The 22,416-nt window shown below is 37.4% G+C and overlaps 1 protein-coding gene across 6 annotated transcripts in view; it reads left to right on the forward strand.

Annotated features, from left to right (window-relative positions):
• CCDC186 (coiled-coil domain containing 186) overlaps positions 1-22,416 on the forward strand; it is a 37,462-nt gene that overhangs the window by 492 nt on the left and 14,554 nt on the right. For 3 of the 6 annotated variants that reach the window (XR_014068227.1, XM_081538323.1, XM_081538308.1), the window contains exons 2-6: positions 9,497-10,192; positions 13,757-13,883; positions 16,324-16,452; positions 17,217-17,429; positions 18,621-18,740. Coding sequence is in view for 4 of the 6 variants with exons in the window: in XM_081538308.1 (XP_081394434.1) it covers positions 9,497-10,192; positions 13,757-13,883; positions 16,324-16,452; positions 17,217-17,429; positions 18,621-18,740 (1,285 nt within the window). In the remaining 2 variants the exon portion in view is untranslated. Of the gene's footprint in view, positions 1-3; positions 205-3,992; positions 4,101-9,496; positions 10,193-13,756; positions 13,884-16,323; positions 16,453-17,216; positions 17,430-18,620; positions 18,741-22,416 lie in introns of those variants that run through there. The other 3 variants (XR_014068230.1, XM_081538315.1, XM_081538334.1) reach the window with 2 other exon arrangements.

Raw genomic sequence — 22,416 nt, forward strand, 5'->3', positions numbered from 1 at the left:
GCCATCTTTGTTGATGTGTCAGCTCCGCGGGGGCTTGGGGCAGCAGCGGTGGAGGGAGGGTGCTGTTGGCCCTGTTCCTTACTGCTTTCCCCAGCCGCCCCGCGCACTTGCAGGTCTGCGGGGCCCCTCTATGGAGAAGTTGACCCCTGAGCGGTAGCTCCAGCGGCTTCTTTAGGGGTGTGGCCTGAGGCTCGGATCAGTGGGGTAAGTACCCGAGAGGGGCGCCCGGGGAGGAATGGGGAGTCGCGGTGGCGGCGCGGCGGGCTTCCCACCTCCTGCGCCGTCCTGCACGTCCCGAGGCGGCTCTCCAGCCTGGCTTCTCGAGGGAGTTAGGTGAGCGCTGGGGAAAGGAGTTCCCTCCTCTCTCTGCCTCCCGGCCGTCAGTCCCGGGCCGCCTGGGCAGGAGGCGGCGGAGGGGTCTCCGGGGGCCGCGCCTCCTGAGAGGTCCCTAGAGAGCGGCAGAACTTAGGCCGCCGGCCGGGTCTCCCCGTGTGAACAGCAGCTAAGCCCCACCAGCTCGGCCACCCCTCATGGACTCAGTCGTCTGTTTCTCCTTTCTTCTCCAAGTTGACTGTGTTCGTGTTTCTTGTTTACTGTAGCGACTTTTGAAGCCCTCTTCCAAACGCTTCCATTACTGTGATTTTAAGTAATTTTAGAGACGATTCTTTGGGATGGTGGTTATGAGCGAAATCGTTCTTGGTATTTATGTTGCCCCCGCCCCAAGGACATCAAGGCATTTGATAAATCTTGGTTGCTAAGGATCAGATTTCAAATTTATGTGTCTGTCAAACCTGTAAAATGGTAAACCCCCTTCTACATGTCCCCTCGTAGCAATCTTGGGGAACAGTGCAGGTGAAATTATTGATCGCCTGTTAACAATGGAAGAACTTCAGCTAATTTTTACATCTTGATTTTGGTTAGAGGGAAAAGGCCTGGATCTGAAACGTCTGGATTATCTTCGATTTAATAATCTTGTTACCTCGGAGAGTTATGTAGTATAGTAATGCCGGGCAGCCCCAGGCATTTGGCAGTTTTCTCTGTGTGTACCTGTGTAATCTACCTTTCGTGCCTACCTTTTTTTATTTCTTCTAAAATGATAGGTTGGGAGTTTTTCTGAGGAAAATATGTGGCAAATCAATGAAAGTGTTTCAAGAGGTATGCTGGTAGTCGCTCATAAACAAACAAAAAAACACACCAAAAAACTAAGTGTGTAGGTATGCTTGTTGTGGTTATAGCCTTCCGGACTACACCTTCATATTTGCAGTGTGCGAAAGATTAAGGTGCGAGAGGTGTTGATAGTAAAACCGACCGTTTGCTTGTGTATCTTCTCTATTCAGCTACTTTCAAATTCCTTATCCATCATTACACAAATAGAAAACAGTGATGATTGGCTTTGTTTTTCTTTTTCTCTTCCTTTTTGGTCCTTTCCTATTATTTTAAATTCAGTGGAAGATACTGAGTGATTCACAAACTTTGCAGTATAAAGAATTAAAACCCCTTGTTACATTGTAATAGGCGGGCATGTATAATCACTGAAGATTCTACCTGGAAATACCTGGCTTGCATTTATATTGATTTTATTCTTTTTAAGACCTTTTCTTATTCATAATACCTGCATATAAACTCAGAGGTTCCTTTAAACAGTAGAGATTCCATAGAGTATCATTGGTATTTCAGAGTCTTGTTTATTGCTAACAGGAAAGTAGTGGTGGAGCACTGTAACCGGCCTTTAACCTTTTAGTCCCTTCAACCATAAACTAAAGAGTTGTTCTTTGGTGCTATTCATTGACAGCATAGCTAATGAAGATTGCTTAGTATATTCTATTTAAAACCATCTATTTACAAATACATGCTAACTTCCTGGAAGTCTACCCTTTAAGAGAGATGATAGGTTGATGCAGCCTTTATTTAGAGATTTAGAAAAATCATTTTTCCTTTGAAGAATGACTAATAACCTGTACTAGTTTTTGAAATTCATCTAACAGTTTCATATTAAAGACTCCTTAACCTGAAATTATGTTTCTTTCACAAAGTTTAGATTTTTCTTTTACCTCTTGTCTCTAGTTTTAAATAATTCAAGCTGATTCTTGAATTTCTTATAAACATGTCACTGGGCTTACTGTGTTGTCACTGGGCTTACTGTGTTGGGAATATTATGTTCAGTGTCATTTCGGGGCAACCTTGGGAGCATCAGTTCAGTTCAGTTGCTCAGTCGTGTCTGACTCCTTGCAACCCCATGAACTGCAGCACTCCAGGCTTCCCTGTCCATCACTAACTACCGGAGCTTACTCAAACTCATGTCCATTGAGTCAGTGATGCCATCCAACCATCTTGTCCTCTGTCGTCCCCTTCCCCTCCTGCCTTCAATCCTTCCCAGCATCAGGGTCTTTGCAAATGAGTCAGTTCTTTGCATCAGGTGGCCAAAGTATTGGAATTTCAACTTCAGCATCAGTCCTTCCAATGAATATTCAGGACTGATTTCCTTTAGGATGGGAGCATAGGTAATTTAAATTTGCAAGTAACCCTGTAATCTTACCATATTATTTCAGAAGCCACCTTTGAACTTTATTTCTCAGCTACTGAGATTTTAAAAATCTATTTGGGCTAAGAAGTAAACAAAAGAAAAAGTACTGGCATGAAGAGGCAATAGACAGCAAGTTAGAAATCAAACCCAGCAAAGTATCCATTGGATTGTGAGTATAATTGCCTGTCATTAAGAAACATGAACTATTCACCTACTTCAGAGATGATCATGTCATAGCCTAATGAATAATTTAATATTTTAGTAAACTGCATTGTACCAAATTAACCAAGCCCAGGCCAAAGGTGGCTTCAAAATATAAACATTAACCAGAACTTCTTAATGTAAGGCAGACTTAAAACTTATCTTTTTTTTTTTTTTTTAGGTTGTTAGCTAGCTCCATTTTGAAAAGGAAACTGTAGGTCAATCTTGCCCCCCTGTTTTTTGCTTATTTTTTTTTTTAATTTTCAGATTTTTGGGAGGAAATTAGCTGAAAATACTTTCTCAGCTAATTTTTTAGACTCATTAAAGTTTGGTGAGCTCTATACAAGGAGCTTCAAAATGAGATTTCTATGCTACTAACTTTTCTGATTTAAAAGTTACTGTAAGAGATATATAAAATTCCATGGATCTAAAATACCAAACTGATAAATATGACATATAACTTGTGATATATGATATGGCTACTTTCCTTCTTTTTCCTGGAGTCTTGATGGACTCCAGGAAAATAATTTCTCTTATTATCATATCATAGGTTTTGTTTCTATTTGTGGGGGTAAATGTCCTGCTGCATCTGTTGCTCTGAATCTTTTCACCATCTTTTTCTGTGTGTGTTATAGTAAACATACTGTAAAATTCTGAATGCCCTGACCCCTGGGTACAAAGCTAAACAAACCCCTACAGGGATAATTGACCTTGGCCTCATATGATACACTTTAAACTAATGGACAAAGAGCTAGTGATGTGTTTCACCTAAAGGAAATGCAGTATATTAAAGTTGAATTTTACCCAGAAGCTCATTTACAATGTGACTACTTTACAAATAAATCTTCCTTTTGATAGAACTAGTCTAGAGTTCTTTGAAATAACCAGCTCAGGTTTTAATCTTTTAAGAGTAGAATTTGATTCGCCGTGTGTAAACTTCAGTGTTAGATATTTTCATTATGTGAAACGAAGTTTTTATGTCTCTTGTGTGGGTTCTTTTCTATTTGTTATTCTGTGTTTTGAAACTTTATCCAGGAAAGTATTTGTATTTTGTAGTTCATCTGTCAAAAGTCAGACCCTCGGGGGCTGTGATCAGTTTATGTTGAACTGTGGATGACGATTTTGATTGCTTCTGATTTTAATTGCTTTATTAGAACATTATTAGAACTGGTCAGAAAGATAAGTTATCATTTTGTTTATTCTGCTTTCAAAGTGTATTTGGGGAATGTGTAAAAGACCTTTGGATGTACTTACTTTTTTTTCAAAGGACAGTAAACTGTTTTATTGAAGAACAGGAGTGGCATCACAAGCTCAACTTGCTTATCTTAATAGATTACTTGAGAAGCTACAGCTGGTGTTATTTGAGACTCAAATGGTACGATTTGTAAGTTTAAAATTTGTAGTTTGTTATAGATAACATTTATGCCAAACTGAGTCACATGTTTCTGTTGGAGTTAAACACTCATATGTATCTTATATAGCTTCTCATGGAATGCTGATCTTCCAGTTAAAATACTGTAAACAAAGAGTAAAAGATTTAACACAGATTTTATGTGTTGGTTCACTACACCAGAAGGTAAACTCCAGAAGAGATGTCTATTTTATTCACTGCTTTGTTCCCAACACATAAGACAGTGCTGAACATAATACATATTCAATACATACGCGGTGAATAAGTGAATTAATATCTAGTTTAGAAATGTATTTCTGGTTTGGCACTTTTGTATGAGGTTTGTATGTTTGATAATCTATTACCAAATGTCTGTGGATTTGGATTAGTTTGTATTTGCATTTATTGAATAAGTTTAAGTTCTTTTGTTGTTTGTTTATACTGCTAATTACTGGCAAACAAGAAATCGTATTAAAAGTTGTTAAAAACAGAGTTTTTGTTTATAAGGTTCTTATATAGAAATAATTTTGTACAGTTGCTGGTTCTTTAAGAAATAAAATCGACGGTGGGTAATGATGGGCTTTAAGGCAAGTGAAGAGTGTTTCTTGACCAGTTGCCTACAGCTGATGAGCTCCAGTGAGAGCCAAACCACTTCTCACTCCGCGGAAACAGTTCTGAAGTGCGAATTGGTCCTGTAGTGCTGTGTCAGAAACGGAAACAACCCTGGTGGGAAAAGAAGTCCTTGAATTAAGAGGAATTTTGTGACTTGGCTAAATTTAAATGTAGTGTCTTCTCCTAATGAGTAAGAATTGCTAAAAAGTCAAATAACCTGTGTTTTTTCTTACCTCAGCAAAAGAGATTGTGATTAGTAACTGTAGTCACTATGTCTATATATGAGTGTGAATTTGATCTATACAAGCACTTCTTAGCTAAAGCAATCTTATATACAAATGTATAGTTTTGCATCCTACCCCTTTAATATACTCCTAGGCTATTCCATCATTGGTAGCTTTAATGATATCTACTCCTTTACCCCCATCCCCAAGAAGAAATTTGTACAGCAGCCAAATTGGCCTACATCAGCATGCCAGCTGGAGGCCCACAGGAGGACTCAGCTGACTGGTTTTTCCCCTGCTTAGTTGTGGACAATCAAGCACATGATGGCAGCCCCTCTCTGCATCATTCTTGTGTAGTTACTTACTCTTGGTGGTGGCTTTTTACATATAGACACACAAATCTTCTTTAACGCCTTTCTTTTTGCCCCCTGATCAGTATTCATTTGAATATCAGAAAACTGAGTTTGCAGACTAAGTGATTATCAGATGCCAGTTTATATGGATACTTTTTCCAAAGAACATGGGCATATTACTGAGAAACAATATAGAAAGTACTTGTCTTTTGACGTTGAACTATGTTTGTGTTAGTCGCTTAGTCGTGTCCGACTCTTTGTGACCCCATGTATTGTAGCCCGCCAGGCTCCTCTGTCCATGGAATTCTCCAGGCAAGAATATTGGAGTGGGTTACTATTTCCTTCTCCAGGGGATCTTCCTGACCCAGGGATTGAACCCAGGTCTCCTGCATTGCAGGCAGATTCTTTACCGTCTGAGCTACAGCCTTCTTTAATTTGCAGGAGGATGACATGTAAAACAGAATCTAAGCTGAGGTATTTATACAAACAGGTGTGTGTTTGTTCATTTATTACCTAGATAAATAGCCAGCAGAATGAGACATTTTTGTTGTTCTGTGCTGTCTTGCACATAGCAAGTCTTCTTACAACCTGGTTTCCACCCTCTAAATGCCTTCAACACCCCCAGCTCATTGTGTAAACTCAGCCCCACCCTCCCTGAGAACCATTGAACAGGTTTGCAAGAATGACTGTAAATGTAGTAGAGAATGTATTTGTTGGATTTGTTTATCTATTTACTTTTGCTGTTATATTGCTTGAGATTTAAGAAGTTTGATTCAGTTCAGACTGAGGTTCCTCTTCCTTGCAAGTACAGAGATCATTTAAAAGGCTGTTGAGAAATGTCACAAGGAAAGCTATGATTGTGTACCTGATGAGTATAAATACAGTATGTTTTCATTTACATGAGAGGTTATTTTTTGTGCTTGCCATTAGGGAAAATTTGGAGGAGACATGACCTTAGAGTCTGTCCTTTAAGTATAATTAGGCTCTGGATAGATGGAAGGGAAGGCCTTCCTTGGTAGCTCAGCAATAAAAATTCCTCCTGCGATGCAGGAGAAGCAATTCAATCCCTGGGTGGGAAAGATCCCCTAGAGAAGGAAGTAGCAACCGGCTCTAGAATTCTTGCCTGGAGAATCCCATGGACAAAGGAGCTTGGTGGGCTACAATCCATGGGGTGACAGAATTGGACACGACTCAGCGACTTCACTTTCACTTTTCACTTTCATGCTTTGGAGAAGGAAATGGCAACCCACTCCAGTGTTCTTGCCTGGAGAATCCCAGAGACGGGGGAGCCTGGTGGGCTACCGTCTATGGGGTCGCACAGAGTCGGACACGACTGAAGTGACTTAGCAGCAGTAGCAGTAGGGACTAAACTACTGCCACTAGACTGAAGGGCAGACCGGTCTAGATGAGAGCAAACCCATGGAAATGTTAATGTGCACATTGTTTGGAGGAATCTAGAGTAATCTGGTCAAGGGCTGGTAAGGTACTATAGTGAACTACTAGGATTTTAAGATTGTGTTGAGAGATTGAAAAAAATAGTACAGTTGCAACTCTGAGGTATAAACATGAAATACTCACATCCCTTCCACTTCCCTCTGAGGTACAGTCCTTTAATAATGTCTTGGTTTGGTATCAAAACTCTTCTGCCACTTTTGATTACTAGAAAAAACTTACTCCAGGAATTAAGACAGGTTTCACTTGCTTACAAAAGCAGGCAGCAAAAACATGTTAATCATAAACTCTTTCTTCTCTGTGAAGAAATGTTGAAACTGTCAGTTCCCAGCTGCTTGGATTAACGAAGAGATGTAATTTGGCTCTAAAATTTGTCCCCTCTTCTTCCTCTTAACTAGCCCTTTCGGAGTTGGGGGAATACCAGCCAGTGGAGGCAAAGTTCTCACTATCTGAAACTTGAAAGAGGGAAGCAGTAGCTCTGCCTTTACTCTGATTCATCTGGTTGTATTTGATGGTGATCCCTCTGGAGGTGCTGTGTGTGGTATTCTGGGGAGAAGGGACAGTTTTGTAACTCCCTTGACCCTTGTGCCATTGAGGATTCGCTTGGTAGGGCAGCTCCTGTTCCTCTGTGGCAGAGCCAATGTAGTGTACACTTAACGCCTTCTCTGGATTGGATGCTCCTTGACTTGGAGTTTCAGGAAGGAGAACGGAGGGAGGATGGGAGTGAGACTGAGAAACCAACAATTCAAGTGTTCCAGGTAGAAAGTTATCAGGCGTGGGTTGAGTTGCAGGTAGGGGGCAGTGACAATAGAAATGAGGGTGTAATTGCAGGAAACATGAAATCAGTAAAAGAATATGAGGCTAAAGGAAAGAAAGAGTTATGACTAAGAAAAATGATACCATTGACAGAAATAAAAGATTAGGGGTTCTCAATCTTAGAAGCTATTGTTGTGATTCTGGATTTAGCCATTTTTTGAATTGAGCCATTGGAAATGCCAGTGTTTGTTTGAGATTATTATAGATGTAGATGTAGAGGTAGAGTGAAAACAAAGAGGTAATTTGTTATCTATAACTCAAGAGCACAGGAATGCAAACAAAGTGAGCATCAACTATGAGTTTGTAGTTTAAGTAATCATACTGGATGAATTCTAGGAGGGAAAATAAAGTTGAGGACTGAACCCTGGGGAATGTGAAAGTTGGATAAGAAGATAACCATTGTTTGCGTAATGCTTTTCTGTTGACAAAGCGTGGCACACAGACAAGAGCCATAGAGTTACCAAATGAGAATTTCTTCTGACTTTGTCAGTCTTTGCTGGAGAGTCACAATGCTTTCGTAGACTCATTCTCTTTTAAATAGATTCTTTATCTTCTGTCCATTACATTTGGTCAGCTCTGAGTTCGACTTCAGTAGATATCATATAACATTGACTAGTTATGACTAGTTATGGTGTTTGAAAGCACTTTTTAGATTGATTTCCAAATTAAGATGTCAAATTCAGCAGCAACACATTCATAAGTTATATCTTAAAATCAGTTATTTTGAGGAAAATAGTGGCTTCCTTCCAAATGAGGAACCCACATAGTGGCTAATGTCCCTGTTTGAGAATTATTTTACTTTGTCCTTGATTTGGAATACACCTTACTCATTAGGGTTTTTGTTAACTTACTGCATTTATTGGTATTGCCTAAACCAAACCTTTATTGCTAATGTGGACTTTGTCTTGGTTGTAACATACCTGCAGCAAGATAATAATGATAATTTGTTTGGTTGTTTGGAAATATGTTATACAAGTAGGTAATTTATAGTATTAAGGCCAATGTCTAACTAGTTGATGCCAGGCAAGCTGGTCTTCTTTTCCTTTCTTAGAATTCTTCATTAAGATTGTTGGGATGTTTTATATTTTTCTGTCTCAGGATAATTTTTGAAGTTGACTAATTTTCAGAAAATAGCTAGCTTAGTAACCCTTATAAACAGCTTAAAAATATATTCTAACATTGTTGAATTAGGTTTGTAAATGTTTCTTTTATGAGCGAGGCAGTGCATATGGGGTTCATTTGAGTTGTGCTAAACATTGTGTGTTGTTGATGAGAATGTTTGGAAATCACTATGATACTTCTTGTATCCCAGGGTGAAACATGAATTCCTGTCAGGAATCCTTTACACCTTGACTTCTTTCAGCTCAGCTATAGGTGTCTGGGCTGTAGGTAGCTGTGTTTCATTGTCTAGTTTTCCTTTTGCAGTAAATAACAAAACACATTGTTAATGTACATTGTTTTATTACCTTGATTTGTAATTTCTTGCCTAGTGTTTTCATTGCTATCTGATTTCTGCAATAGTTTGTTATAAGTTCTTCACATAGTCTTTTTTCCCTTTGTGGAGCTGAAGGAATTCTATTAATAAACAATTCTTGGGCACTAATCTTCTCATTATTAGTGTCATTCCATACCCAACATCTTATGAGGCTTTTTGGGAAAAGCCAGAACAGCAGCTGAAGTGAAGTGGTAGGACTGGATCAAAGGAGAAGAGCGTGAACCTGTGTGGTACCTGACCTGTGGTGACTCATTTGGATCAGCTGTTTTATTCTTTTTTTTTTTCCCCCTCCAAGGAAAGAATTTTTAAAGAATTATTACTGGTAAAATGTGTAGCCTTAGTTTTTCCACATCATGAAATGTATGCAACTATATATGGGGTCTTGGTTTAAAAAAACGTTTTTAAAAATGTGTGTTTTGACTTTCTTAGATGTAAGACGAAGATCAGGAACCGATTTGAAGAAGTACACGGTGAATCGGTGCCGGTCAGCATGTCAGAGACAGAGCACATAGCCTCCATTTCCTCTGATCAAAATGTTGAGAAAACATCGGAAACAAAGGAAGACTCATGCAACTCTTTTTCTGGTGATGAAAACAGCAGCTTAGAAAATGAGTCCAAACTGTTGTCATTAAACTTTGATAAAACTTTATGTCAGCCTAATGAACACAATAATCAAACTGAAACACAGGAAAATTATATTCCAGATCATGGTGGAGGTGAAGATTCCTGTGCTGAAAGAGACACAGGCCCAGAAAATTCTGAACAAATAACTAGTTTTCCTGGTGGAGATTTTACAAAACAAGTTTTGAAAACAAGTGAAGCAGAACAAACAGTGACACAAATATTGGCGGAATTAAGGTCATCTACATTTACAGAAGCAGGTAATCGAAAGACTTATTCAGAAAGTCCTTACGATACAGACTGCACCAAGAAACTTATTTCAAAAATAAAGAATGTGTCAACATCAGAGGATTTGTTGGAAGAAATAGAATCTGAGCTCTTATCTACTGAGTTTGCAAAAGAACACCGAGTACCAAATGGAATGAATAAGGGAGAAAATACATTAATTATGTTTGAAAAGTGTGTGCAAGATAAGTATTTGCAGCAGGAGCATACCATAAAAAAGTAAGTTTTTTATTCTTTCAGGTTATTTTTTTACATGGGGATTAAAGATTAAATTCTTTAAAGTATCATTTTATTTACTTTTATTTCCACAGTAGAGCCATGCACATAAGTAGTTAAGTTATTGAGCAAATGTCAAGTTTGCCTAGTTAATATATAACTTTTTTTTTAGGATGTGATATTTTCATTATTTTAGAAATAACACGTAAATAGTGTTTTTATGAGTGTTAATATAATATACCTATGTCAAATATGTTAGCATATATAGAAATAGATATATAAAGGCACTGTTTTGAATATGATTCAAAATTTGTTTTACATAGAAGTCTTAATACGTTAAGTTTAAAAGAATAAATGTTTTATTAAAGTGTAAGTTCATTAAAGATCTAGAAATGTTTGTAAAGACAGCTCAAATTTTTCAGTTTTAAAAGAATGTAAAGCATTACATTGTCAGAACTAAGATAAATTCAAAAGGAATGAGAAGTTGTGAAATTAAAAATTTTTTCTTAAAATCCCCACTGTAAATTTATTGGTTTAAAAAATTAAAATTTAGAGAACAGAAGAATTGGTGTATTATCATTCAATAAATAAGAACATAGTTAATTTTTGACTTCTCTTCAATTTGTGGAGTTAATTTCTATTTTAACAACAGTTTAAATTTCATTTTATCTTTTCCTAGTGTTATATCACCCTGTGTTTTTATTTTATATTTATATGTGTAAGTGATGCATATTTAGATACTCTTATAACCCTTATAAAGGAAAATAAAACTTGCTAGCCTTCATTAATATAGACTGATTCTCTTTTTTTTAAAACTGATACTTTAAAAAAGTTTTTTGGAATGGGAGGGGCATGTGTAGAGAAAGGGGAGGAGAAAATCGGTTTATCCAATGAATTTTAATCCCAGCATCCAGAGCCTTTTTTTCCTATTTTTTATTTTTAAATTGTGATTAAATACACATAGCATAAAAGTTGCCACCTTAACCATTTTTAAATGTGCAGTTTGGTAGTATTAAGTATATTCACAGAGTGTGCAACCAGCGCCATAGCTTTTCATGGATTTGAAGCTCTATATCCATCAAACAACTCCCTATTTCCCCCGCCCTAGTCCCTGGTAACCACCATTCTATTGTGCTTTTTAAGAGTTTGACTGCTCTTGATACTTTGTGTAAATGAAATTGTACAGTATTTGCCTTTTTGTGACTGGCTTGTTTCACTTAGCACATGTCCTCAAGGTTCATCCAAACTGTAGTATGTGTTAGAGTTTCTTTCCTTTTTAGGGTTGAATAATATTCCACTGTATGTATGTTGTTTATTGTTTATCTGTTCATCCATCAGTGGACATTGGGGTTGCTTCTACCTTTTGACTGTCGTGAATAATGCTGCTGTGAACATGAGTGTACAAATATCTGTTGAGACTCCAGATATCTCTTGATACTTTCTTAATACTGCATGAAAACTAATGGCAGCTACTGCTGCTAATAACTCTACTGGAATACTGCTGTTAGGAAAAAAACTGTGATTTTATACTTGAACCATCAGTTTTTCTGCCATTCTTGCTTTTCTGGGTAACTTCCTTATTTCCTGCTATCTATACTTTAATCTTTTAAACCTTCCCTTTGAGATTATTCCTGACACTTCTTTCTACTTTCTTTAGATTTTGAGTCTTGACCACTTTCATGTTTCTCTCGTAAATTATAAGATGCTATAGATTTGATAATAATAGCCGGAAAACTTAGTGTGCCTGGCACTTTCCATGTATTAATGCATGGAATCCTCACAAAACAACCCTATGAAGTATGAACAGTTATTATTCCCATCTTACAGATAAGGTACCTGAGAACAGAGAAGCACAGAGAAGTCAAGTGACTAACTTGCTCAGGGTCACAAGTTACTAAAGGACAAAGTTAAAATCCGAACCCATTTAGTCTGGCTTAAGTGGATTTTTTTAATGTGCTTATCAGAAATGAACAGGTTACATGTTATTTATCTAAAAACATTAGGAATACAGTAGAAAGTTAACTCCTCTTTTGTGCTCTATCATGTCAGGACAGAGGCAGCATGGCAGACTGGGGTAATAAGCACAGTTGGAAGGTTCCCACTGCCACTTGCAAGCTTTGTTTACTTAGTTAAATCAACCTCTGAGGCAAAGATTTTTCATCTCTGTGAAGGGGACAATACTTACCTGATAGAATTGTTTTGAGGACATTAAAGGGTTAAAATATTAGCATTTTAAATCCAAGTTATTTTTTATTATGCATGTAATGTTTTAAATTTCAAATAAAATGCTTTATGATTCAGGTTAGCTCTAAGATAACTCATCTTTTTTTCTTTTGCCTTCATTCAATTTTCTGTAAAGAAAACTACCTTTCAGTTGCTTTGGCTTAAATTTTCATGAATGCATCTGTTTGCAAATGTCTTTGTTTAATACATCCATTCCCCCTCCCCCCCCCTTTTTTTTCATTCCCCTATTTTCTAACATCGGTATTATTATCCAGTGTCCTAACCAGATTCTTAATTAGGAACAAGTATTTGTGTATAGGATGTGCACTTGGCGTATAAGAATAGCAATTTCAGGGCTTGCTGTTCTTCACTTCTCTCTCCCTAAATTGTTTACTTTATGAACTATAGTCAGGATTTTCGTGTTTCTAGTTGATTTCTGCAACAAATTGAGTGTTCATCTTCATCATATAATCTGAGTTAAATCACTGTGCCATAAAAGGCTTGAAGAAGCTTGTATGCTACACATTTTTCTCTGTTCCCAAACATTTTCGCAACTTTCCTCCTCACTGCATTCCTGTACTATCAGAGAGGTCTGTCCTGATTACCTGAAGTATAGTCACAGTTCCAGTCATTTTCCCTGTCCTCTTGCCCTTTTTTTAGTTTTCTTAATAGAACTTAATCACAACTTGGCATTTCATTATATATCTATTTATTGTTTAATTTCTCTCTTAGAATATGAGCATCATGAGTGCAGGGACAGTTCACTGACATACCCCCAACATATGGACTAGTATAGGTACATAGTAGGTACTCAGACAACATTTGTTGAGTAATTGAGGGATCAAGTAGCCAAAGTATTGGAGCTTTAGCATCAGTCCCTCCAATGAATATTCAGGGTTGATTTCCTTTAGGATTGATTGGTTTAATCTCCTTGCTCTCCAAGGGACTATCAAGAGTCTTCTCCAGCAGCACAGTTTGAAAGCATCAATTTTTTGGTGCTCAGCCTTCTTTATGGTCCGACTCTCACATCCATACATGACTATTGGAAAAACCATAGCTTTGACTATATGGACCTTTGTCGGCAAAGTGATCTCTCTGCTTTTTAATAGGTTGTCTAGGTTTGTCATAGCTTTTCTTCCAAGGAGCAAGTGTCTTTTAAATTTCTTGGCTGCAGTCACCATCTGCAGTGATTTTGGAGCCGAAGAAAAGTAGAGTATATCATTACAAAAGAATTACTTGGAAATGTTTGTTTATTAATCATAAGTATCTCCACCTCAGTCTGCAAAAAGATTATTTTCCACGTTTTTAATTATGCTTTACTTACACTGGCCTTTTTATATTTAGGTTAATTAAGGAAAATAAGAAGCATCAGGAGCTCATCTTAGACATTTGTTCAGAAAAAGACAATTTAAGAGAAGAACTGAAAAAAAGAACAGAAACAGAGAAGCAGCATATGAACACAATTAAACAGGTAAAAAGACAAAAATCTTGGAAGTATGTTCTTAAATACATTCCTGAAAATTTGCATGTGAATTGAAGTTCTGTAAATTAAATCATACTTTAAATGCAGAAGATTGCTTGGTATGTGAAGCATTCTCTTCTATGAAATGGGAATCCTAGCCTTATCTTTTGGTTTTATGTAAATTAATATTTTTATATGATATGTGTGGTAGTATTCTATGTATAATAGATATCTGAGAAGGAAAGACAATTTGGCAGTCAAATAGATTGTTTCAGAAGAAGCAGTATATACCTAAATGTTTGTATCTGGGCTTAGAAGGTTTTACAGCTTATACGTACGTGCATGCTAAGTTGCTTCAGTCGTGTCCCACCCTGTGTGACTCCATAGAGTGTAGCTCACCAGGCTCCTCTGTCCATGGGATTCTTGAGGCCAGAATACTGGAGTGGGTTGCCATTTCCTCCTCCAGGGGATCTTCCCAACACAGAGATCATATCTGCATCTCTTACATCTCCTGCATTGGCAAGCAGATTCTTTACCACTAGTGCCACCTGGGAAGCCCTTTTAAGCTTATAATTTAATGTAGTTCCGTTCTTAGTATTTTGTAAACTATACTGGAGGCTGATTCTTACTTCAGATTTAAAGTGGTTCGCTAGTTTCCCCAAGCCTTTCCTTTCCTTTCTTTTTTTAAAATGTACTGTGATGCTGGGATCAGCAAAGTGCGTATTCTAGACTGGTAGCCCAGCTGCTCTTTATCTTTTTGAGCTGCTTTTTTTTTTTTTTAATTTCCCTGGTAGCTCAGCTGGTAAAGAATCGCCTGCAGTGCAGGAGACCCAGTTCGATTCCTGGATCAGGAAGATCCTCTGGAGAAGGGATAGGCTACCCACTCCAGTATTCTTGGGCTTCCCTTGTTGCTCAGCTGGTAAAGAATCTGTCTGCATTGTGGGAGACCTGGGTTGGGAAGATCCTCTGGAGAAGGGAAAGGCTACAATTCCAGTACTCTGGCCAGGAGAATTCCATGGACTATGTAGTCCAAGGGGTTGCAAACAGTCAGACATGACTGAGCGACTTTTACTTTCACTTTTCTTCCGTGGAAAAGGTTAGAAACATGGTAGCCTTAAAAGTCTTTCTTTTTGCCTCATCTTTCACAGAAAGCTGTATAATGAAAATAAAAGTAAACAGTGGTAATACTATAATGAAAAATTAAACCAAGTTTCACTTACTTATACTTTGTTATACTTAATGAAATTATAGTTAATTAGGAAAGTTTAATCCAGATTTTGTGTGTGTGTGTGTGGTCTACCACATGTAGACCAAGCTTAGAATTTTAAAGTGAGGGTGCCTTAATTTTAAAGTGTAGGGCTGAATATGAATTTTGGTAAACAGATCACTGCTGATGACCAGAAACTTCAGAATAAACAGATGGAGGCTAACCAGAGCTGTTCTTTTCTTGAACTTGCTAGTGGTTGTGCCTTTTTAAAGGAGAAAATTCGATTCACCTTTCTTTTGCTAGCCAGCATAGCAGAGTTTTCTTTCCTGATTTTATCTTTGAATCTGTACCACTTAATATGGCTGCCACTAGCCATCATCATATTGAGCATGTAAAAGGTGGTTAGTCCAAATTAAGAGATGATGTGAGTGTGAAATACGCACTTCAAAGACTTAGTACAAAAAGGGGTAAAATGGCTCAGTTTTTTAATGTTGACTACATGTTGAAATGTGGTTTTCAGTTGTACGTTTTGTCACAATTTTAGAAAATTTTATCACATGAAAAAACTACAAGCCCAATAGTAGTCACCCCTCATTTCCCTCCAGCCCCTGTCAGCTCTCTCTCCTCAGCCCTGGGGGACAACTAATCTACTTTCTGTCTCTCTATATATTTGCCAGTTCTGAATATTTCATATAAATGGAACCATACATGTTTCCTTTTCCTTCATATAAGTAGAATCATGTAATATCTAGCTTCTTAGTGTAATTTTTTCAAGATTTCTATCAAGTTGTAGCTTTTACAGTATTTAAGATTAGGGTTATGGGTTAGGTTTATAGATTTATGTTGACCATTTTTGAGTATTTTATGTCTACAGTTTCTTTATGTCTTTTCTGGTATGTTCCTGTTTTGTTTCCATATTCCTCACTTACTGCTTTATATTGCATTAAGTAAATATGTAACATTTAAATTTTTTTCATGATATTTTAACTGTTTTTTGAGTTATTTCATTGATAATTACTCTCGAGCTTACCATCTTATCGTCTCAAGAGTCTGCTTCAGATTTATACCCACATAATTCTAATGATATATTGGAACATCAATAATGTTTACTTTTTATGTCTATGGCTGAAGTATATTCTTGAATTCTTTATGGTTATATATATATAATTTATATTTATTTGAAATGTTAGTGGTCTCTTTGTTATAGCTATAAAAATAATCTGGAAATAATTTTCTTTACAGTTAGAAATAAGAATAGAGGAACTTAATAAAGAAGTTCAGTCTTCCAAAGATAAAGTATTAGCTCAAGACATTGCAGCCAAAAATGCAATTCAGCAATTACACAAAGACATGGCCCATCGGATGGAACAGGTATTTTTCAAATCTTCATTATTCTTAACTTTCTGTTGACTTTTTGTTTATTTATCCCTGTTAGATAATTTTAGACATTAGTGTGTATTAGGAATAGGATTTTAAAAATGCTAAAACATTACATAAATATATGTTAACTACAAAAAACTTCAACTTTTATTTCTGTGATTCTTTACAATATGCTGACCCTGAGCAGTAGGAATGTTATATGCTTAATACTTACACTATCAGTTCTCAAACCTTTTATACTAATTAAAGAGAAATATAGAGGATAAGACATTAAGAAGTTGATAGCTTTAGTGAACCCAAATATAGTTTCATTAAAATAAGTGTTAGAATTAGGATTATATTTTAAAATAAAAACAGAATGATAATAAATTGTACACAATACAATTCAAACAGTAAAACATGTCTTCTTCGAAACCTTTTCTTTGTATGAGGACAAAGAAACTTGTTAATATGGCCCCTGATAGTCATTTTCCCAGAGCACAGGGCAGGCTAGGAAAGAGTAGAAAAATGATCTGAAGGCATAAACAGAATATAGCATCTGTGTTAGCTAAAGGAAAAGAAATAGGAAAGGGAAGAAGCAAATGTTGGTGATATTAATTTGTTCAGTGTGTCATTTCTTTCTTATAATTCATGACACGGGTCCCCAAAATGTGCAAAAATCAAAAAATAAATTAGTGCTATTGTAGGAAAATATTATTTATTTTATTTTTACTTTAAAAAACATGTTTTATTAACGCTAGATACTTTTTTCAAAGGCCAACAAGAAATGTGAAGAGGCACGCCAGGAAAAAGAAGCAATGGTAATGAAGTATGTAAGAGGTGAGAAGGAATCTTTAGACCTTCGAAAGGAAAAAGAGATACTTGAAAAAAAACTTAGAGATGCAAATAAAGAATGTGAGAAAAACACTAACAAAATTAAGCAACTTTCTCAGGAGAAAGGACGGTTACACCAGCTATATGAAACAAAGGTATCATTTTTGATATTGTACCTTACCTGAAGCTTATTCTCTTTGCTTTTCCTTATTTAATCAAATAATCATAAATTAATATGGTTCAACCACTGTTAAACATAAAGCTGTTTTTGTTGGTTTACCTTTAAAGAATGTGAATGCTTTAATAATTCCAGTATCTTATTACCTAGCTGCAAAATGTTTTTCCTGTGAAAAGATGAGAAACTGACACATGTTGTTTACTAGGTCTTTTTTAAAACTTTCTTTTAAAATCTACATGTTGTAGAAATGACTTCATGCTTCAAAGGAAGATTTTACTTTCGTAAAAGATACACATGAAAGTGAAAGTCATTCAGTCATGTCCGACTCTTTGCGACCCCATGGACTATACAGTCCATGAAATTCTCTAGGCCAGAATACTGGAGTGGGTAGCCTTTCCCTTCTCCAGGGGATCTTCCCAACCCAGGATCGAACCCAGGTCTCCCTCGTTGCAGGCAGATTCTTTACCAACTGAGCCACCAGGGAAGCCCAAGAATACTGGAGTGGATAGCCTGTCGCTTCTCCAGGGGATCTTCCCAACCCAGGAATTAAACTGGGGGTCTCCTGCATTGCAGGCATATTTCTTTAACAGCTGAACTACCAGGGAAGCCTAGTTTTTGAGCCAGAAGTATAATTTGACCAGAATTTTAATGTAATGCTCATAGAATAGGATTTATATTTTTCTTGCAGAAAAACATGTTTTTAGATGCTGTTTAAAGAGATTTAATTACTGAGCTATTCAAAGCCCTTGCGTTTAACTAACAGCCTCATGGCATAGTTTTGTGTCCAGCAGGTTATCATTTCTTGATAATCAGTGTTATTTTCTACTAAGTTTTAGTTCAGAAATGTTGTCATTGTTCTCAGAAATTCTGGCAAAACCAATTTAATTTATATTTCACCTTATGTCAGCCACTTGGGAAGCTCCAGAGGTATGCTTATACTCACAAAACATAATAGTTGGTTAAAGTATAAATGTTAATCATCTTATATCTGTTCATTGGTTTTAGGATTTTACTTTCCTCTTGTGATTTAAAGTTTAAATCAGTTTTATCGCTTGTAAGCCATAAAGTGCTGGCCCCTGGATTGCATTGGTTATCTTGAGATATGAAAAACACACAAATGATTGTTGGCTGTTTAAATGAAAAATATGACCTGGTGATACTATTTTAGGAAGGTGAAGCTACTAGACTCATCAGAGAAATAGACAAATTAAAGGAAGATATCAACTCTCACATCATTAAAGTAAAATGGGCACAAAACAAATTAAAAGCAGAAATGGATTCACATAAGGTAAGTACGGTAACACAGTGGAAGAACTATTAGAATCAGTTTTAAGAACAAATATAGTAATAGTTATTAATCAGTCATAAAGCTTATTTTAGTGACTCCTGTAGGATAGCTTGAGCCAGAATACTTGGTGATTATGAAAAGCTATTTCCTTGCATGATTTATATATTAAATTGGATAGGATTTCTTTTTAATTTGGCTTTTTTTAATTGATTGATAATGATTTGGCTGCACTAGGTCTTAGCTGTGGCATTCGAACTCTTAGTTGTGGCATTTGGAATCTAGCTCCCTGACCAGGGATCAAACCTGGGCCCACTGCATTGGGAGTGTGCAGTCTTAGCCACTGGACTACCAGGAAAGTCCCTGTTATCTCTTTAAATAATTCAAGTTGGCAGAAATGTTAGTTGCAAAGAGATGGACACGACTGAGTGACTTAGCATGCAGTCAAGAACTGTTAACCTTTGGATATTTGTATATAATATTATCAGAGAAAACTGTAGGGATAGGTGTCTGTGTTCAGTTCAGTTCAGTTGCTCAGTCATGTCCGACTCCTTGCGACCTCACGTAATGTAGCACGCCAGACCTACCTGTGCCATCACCAACTCCTGGAGTTTACTCAAACTCATGTCCATTGAGTCAGTGATGCCATCCAACCATCTCGTCCTCTGCCGTCCCCTTCTCCTCCCACCTTCAATCTTTCCCAGCATCATGGTCTTTTCCAGTGAGTCAGTTCTTCACATCAGGTGGCCAAAGGATTGGAGTTTCAGCTTCAGCATCAGTCCTACCAAAGAACACCCAGGACTGATCTCCTTTAGGATGGACTGGTTGGATCTCCTTGCAGTCCAAGGGACTCTCAAGAGTCTTCTCCAACACCACAGTTCAAAAGCATCAATTCTTCTGTGCTCAGCTTTCTTTATAGTCCAACTGTCACATGCATACATGACTACTGGAAAAACCATAGCTTTGACTAGACAGACCTTTGTTGACAAAGTAATGTCTCTGCTTTTTAATATGCTGTCTAGGTTGGTCATAACTTTTCTTCCAAGGAGCAAGTGTCTTTTAATTTCATGGCTGCAGTCACCATCTGCAGTGATTTTGGAACCCCCCAAAATAAAGTGTCTCACTGTTTCCACAGTTTCCCTGTCTATTTGCCATGAAGTGATGGGACCAGATGCCATGATCTTAGTTTTCTGAACATTGAGTTTTAAGCCAACTTTTTCACTCTCCTCTTTCACTTTCATCAAGAGGCTTTTAGTTCTTCTTCGCTTTCTGCCATAAGGGTGGTGTCATCTGCATATCTGAGGTTATTGATATTTCTCCCGGCAATCTTGATTCCAGCTTGTGCTTCTTCCGGCCCAGCGTTTCTCATGATGTACTCTACATATAAGTTAAATAAGCAGGGTGACAATATACAGCCTTGACGTACTCCTTTTCCTATTTGGAACCAGTCTGTTGTTCCATGTCCAGTTCTAACTGTTGCTTCCTGACCTGCATACAGGTTTCTCAAGAGACAGGTCAGATGGTCTGGTATTCCCATCTCTTTCAGAATTTTCCACAGTTTATTGTGATCCACACAGTCAAAGGCTTTGGCATAGATGTTTTTCTGAAACTCTCCTGCTTTTTCGATGATCCAACAGATATTGGCAATTTGATCTCTGGTTCCACTGCCTTTTCTAAATCCAGCTTGAACATCTGGAAGTTCACGGTTCACGTATTGCTGAAGCCTGGCTTGAAGAATTTTGAGCATTACTTTACTAGCGTGTGAGATGAGTGCAATTGTGTGGTAGTTTGAGCATTCTTTGGCATTGCCTTTCTTTGGGATTGGAATGAAAACTGATCTTTTCCAGTCCTGTGGCCACTGCTGAGTTTTCCAAATTTGCTGGCATGTAGAGTGCAGCACTTTCACAGCATCATCTTTCAGAATTTGAAATAGCTCCACTGGAATTCCATCACCTCCAGTAGCTTTGTTCATAATGATGGTTCCTAAGGCCCACTTGACTTCACACTCTAGGATGTCTGGCTCTAGGTGAGTGAGCACACCATCATGGTTATCTGAGTCATTAAGATCTTTTGTATATAGAGCTTCTCCATCTTTGGCTGCAAAGAATATAATCAGTCTGTTTTTGGTATTGACCATCTGGTGATGTCCATGTGTAGAGTCTTCTCTTGTGTTATTGGCAGAGGGTGTTTGTTATGACCAATGCATTCTCGGCAAAACTCTTATTAGCCTTTGCCCTGCTTCATTCTGTACTCCAAGGCCAAATTTTGCCTGTTACTCCAGGTATGGCTTGACTTCCTACTTTTGCATTCTAGTCCCCTATTATGAAAAGGACACCTTTTTTGGCTGTTAGTTCTAGAAGATCTTGTAGGTCTTCATAGAACCGTTCAACTTCAGCTTCTTCAGCATTACTGGTCAGGGTATAGACTTGGATTACTGTGATATTAAATGGTTTGCCTTGGAAACAAACAGAAATCATTCTGTCATTTTTGAGATTGCGTCCAAGTACTGCATTTTGGACTCTTTTGTTGACTATGATGGCGACTTCATTTCTTCTAAGGGATTCTTGCCCACAGTAGTAAATACAATGGTCCTCTGAGTTAAATTCACCCATTCCAGTCCATTTTAGTTCTCTGATTCCTAGAATGTCGACGTTCACTCTTGCCATCTCCTGTTTGACCACTTCCAATTTGCCTTGATTCATGGACCTAGCATTCCAGGTTCCTATGCAATATTGCTCTTTACGGCATTGGACTTTACTTCTATCACCAATCACATCCACAACTGGGTGGTATTTTTGCTTTGGCTCCATCTCTTCATTCTTTCTGGAGTTATTTCTCCACTTATCTCCAGTGTGATATTGGGCACCAACCGACCTGGAGAGTTCATCTTTCAGTGTCCTATCTTTTTGCCTTTTCATACTGTTCATGGGGTTCTCAAGGCAAGAGTACTGAAGTGGTTTGCCATTCCCTTCTCCCGTGCACCACGTTTTGTCAGGACTCTCCACCATGACCCGTCCGTCTTGCGTGTCTGTGTTGACAGTAGCCAAAGGTTAGAGAATGGTGGGTTTCTGAGCTAATTGCTGATCAGCAAATGAGTGTTAGGAAACTATTGATATGTGGGCAGTGGAAGGACTGCCAGAAGGAGTAGGAGCAAGAATCCTTAGGGTTCACACAAGGCTACAAACCATTTAAAATTGTATTTGACACATTGGAATGTCTCAGTTGCTATATTCTGAATGAATGGAGTGAGTGCCTTCATGTGTCAAGCTCTGTTTTAGTTATTGATGATATAGAAGTATGGGGGGGGTACAGATAAAGTTCCTTTATCTCTCCCTCCTCTTGTTGAGCTAATATTCTTATATTTTAAAAAATGGTATCGGAAAAAGCCTTCAAATGTTTATATTTTAAAAGTCACCATTTTAATATAAGCCAAATTATTATTAAAAGACCTGCAGCTTAAAGTATGTAACTATACACTTAATTGTGTAGTAGATTTATCCAAAAACATGGTGACATATAGGAAGTGGTATATGAAGTAGATGCAATTTATATCAAGAGATGAAGGAAAAGGCATTCCAAGTGGAGGAACAACAAGATAAGGAGAATAGGGAGATTTGGTGTTGGGGAAAACCAGCCTAACTAGAACAGAAGATTCATGTTAGATATTCCTTCATTAATT

The sequence above is a fragment of the Giraffa tippelskirchi genome, chromosome 2 (assembly GCF_054371585.1).
Source record: "Giraffa tippelskirchi isolate mGirTip1 chromosome 2, T2T-mGirTip1v1.2.pri, whole genome shotgun sequence".
Lineage (NCBI taxonomy): Eukaryota > Metazoa > Chordata > Mammalia > Artiodactyla > Giraffidae > Giraffa > Giraffa tippelskirchi.